General features: G+C 66.7%; 1 protein-coding gene across 1 annotated transcript; it reads left to right on the top strand.

The window, feature by feature from the left end:
* Positions 1–372: 372 nt before the first annotated feature.
* On the top strand, positions 373–2,047 carry SOWAHD (sosondowah ankyrin repeat domain family member D). The gene has a single exon (XM_057719082.1). The coding sequence runs from the start codon at positions 490–492 to the stop codon at positions 1,456–1,458; it is 969 nt and encodes a 322-aa protein (XP_057575065.1). The 5' UTR covers positions 373–489; the 3' UTR covers positions 1,459–2,047.
* Positions 2,048–2,324: the final 277 nt, after the last annotated feature.

Genomic DNA, 2,324 nt, shown 5'->3' with positions numbered 1-2,324 from the left:
GGAGGGAGCTCCCTAGGGCCTCTTCACCCAGCAGCTGCGGGGATGCTGAGAACCCGGCTGCTGGGGCAGCTGAGCTGCTCGCGGCGGCGCTCGGGGCCAGCTCGCAGCCCGCCCCCGCGCCCGCCCCAAGGTTGCCCACGCCGTGCGGGAGGCGGGGCGGCCCAGCTCACCTGGCCATTTGGGGCGGGGCCGCTCGCGACCCGGGGGAGCGGAGGTGGCGGCGGTACCCAGGGTGCGGGAGAGGGGCTGGCCCCGGGGGCTTGGCCGGAGCTCCCACTCCTCCGCGCCCCCCCCCCCACCGCCCGTGCCGGGGGCCCTCCCTCGGCTCGCTCGCGCTCTCCCTCCCTCTTCTCCCCTCCTTCGCTCCCTCCCTCCGAGCCCAATTGCTCAAGCCGCTTCCTTCCCCAACGCCAGCGCCAGTTCCTCTCTTGGTGGGGCCCGGGAAGGGCAGCAAACGCTAGACACTGGAAGCGCTGCGGCGGCAGGACCATGGCCGAGCCCCGAGGGGCCGCGAAGCCGGCACCCAAGGCCTCCTTCGCACCGACCAAGCCGAGCCTGCGGAGCGCCCCGCAGCCCCGCCTCTCGAGAGTGGACACCGGCAGCCTGGGCAGGTACCGGGGCAACGCCGCCGCCTCCCGGGAGCCCTCTTTCCACGGCTCGTTGATGCCCTCGGGAACAGGCTTGGGGCGCCGGCGGGGAGCGCTGCGGGAGCTGCTGGGGCTGCAGGGGGCGGCTCCCGCCGTGTGGCTCTCGGAGGAGCGCCCTGAGGAGCAGTCCCCGGGCGGGCCGAACGGATCGGGCGGTAGCAGGCTGTGCTTGGAGCCCCGGGAGCACGCGTGGATACTGGCGGCCGCCGAGGGCCGCTTTGAGGCGCTGCAGGAGCTGCTGGAAGCCGAGCCGGGGCTGCTCCTGCGGGGCGACCCGATCACGGGCTACACGGTGCTGCACTGGCTGGCCAAGCACGGGCGCCACGAGGAACTCATCCTGGTGCACGACTTCGCCCAGCGCAGGGGGCTGCAGCTCGACGTGAGCGTCCCGGGCAGCGGTGGCCTCACGCCCCTCCACCTGGCGGCCCTGCAGGGCCACGACATGGTCATCAAGGTGCTGGTGGGCGCCTTGGGGGCGGACCCCACGCGCCGCGACCACAGCGGCCACCGGGCCTGTCACTACCTGCGGCCCGACGCGCCCTGGAGCCTGCGGGAGCTGTCGGGGGCCGAGGACTGGGAGGCGGCGGGCGGCAGCGGGCGTAAAAACGCCAACAACAACAGCAGCGGCGGTGGCACCGCCGCTGCCGCGTGGACGCTGAAACGCGCCCGGAGCGCAGTGGGCGCGCCGGTCGTGGAGACTACGGCCAGAGTGGCGGCGGCGCCCCCCAAGGGGAAGGACTCTGTGGGCAGCCGGGTGGCGCAAATTCAAGGCCTTCTCCGCCACGTGTTCCCCTTCTTCCAGGACCGTTGAAGGCGACGGAGACTGGAGAGCGTGGAGGGACCGCGACGCTGCGGCGAGGCCACGGTCCCGGTTGGTCCCGGGTGCCACCGAAGGGGCGGGAGCTCGGGCCGCAGCCGTGGGCGCTGGGCCTGCAAGGAGCAGACCACCTCCGGATCGCTCTCAGGCACCTGTCTCAGGTCTCCTACAGACACCAGCCAGGAGACACGGGGACCAGGGCACCCCTAACCGAGAGAGAGCAAAGACCAAGCCATCCTGGCGTGGAATCCCCAAACTACAGGACTAAGGAGTTAGGAGCAGTATCGTGGTCCTGCTTGGAGAGGGAAAGTTAAGCTTCCAGTAGCCATTTCTGGGCAGGCGGAAGCTCTGGGTTTATTAGGAAACATTTGCTAGAAGGATGAGTTAAGATTGTAAACCACCGATGCAGAGGAAGCGCTCAACTGCAGGCCTGACTGGGCTATTAACGGGTCACTTTGTGAAGGCAGAGTTAGTCCCTGTCAACCTGCTCCTGAGACAACCAGGCCTTACCCATAGGGTTTCTAATGTATTCTGAATGATTTCTTAAGCATATTAAAGTGGAATATGTTTTCCTTTCACATGACAAAGCTGTCCTTTGACTTTCTTTTTCATTAACCACCTCTTCCCTATGCTTGCAGGAAAGAGGTCACCAACCCATGGCTGCAAGCTAATGGGCCAGAACAATCTCTGGACCTCATTCTCAGAGCAAGTAGCCAAAGCTGTGCACCAAAGGAGCTACTTTCACCTTGGCTCTGAGTAGAGACACACAGTTGACTTGTCTCCCCGGCTCTCTGGCAGCTAGGTCTAGCCTCCTGCACAAGTCTCATCCCAGAGGAGTTGTCTGCAGGGAGCAGAGGTGA

This window comes from Hippopotamus amphibius, chromosome X (assembly GCF_030028045.1).
Source record: "Hippopotamus amphibius kiboko isolate mHipAmp2 chromosome X, mHipAmp2.hap2, whole genome shotgun sequence".
In the NCBI taxonomy this organism is placed as follows: domain Eukaryota; kingdom Metazoa; phylum Chordata; class Mammalia; order Artiodactyla; family Hippopotamidae; genus Hippopotamus; species Hippopotamus amphibius.
Note: the sequence above shows the minus strand (reverse complement) of the source record. Positions and strands in the feature narration are given on the sequence as shown.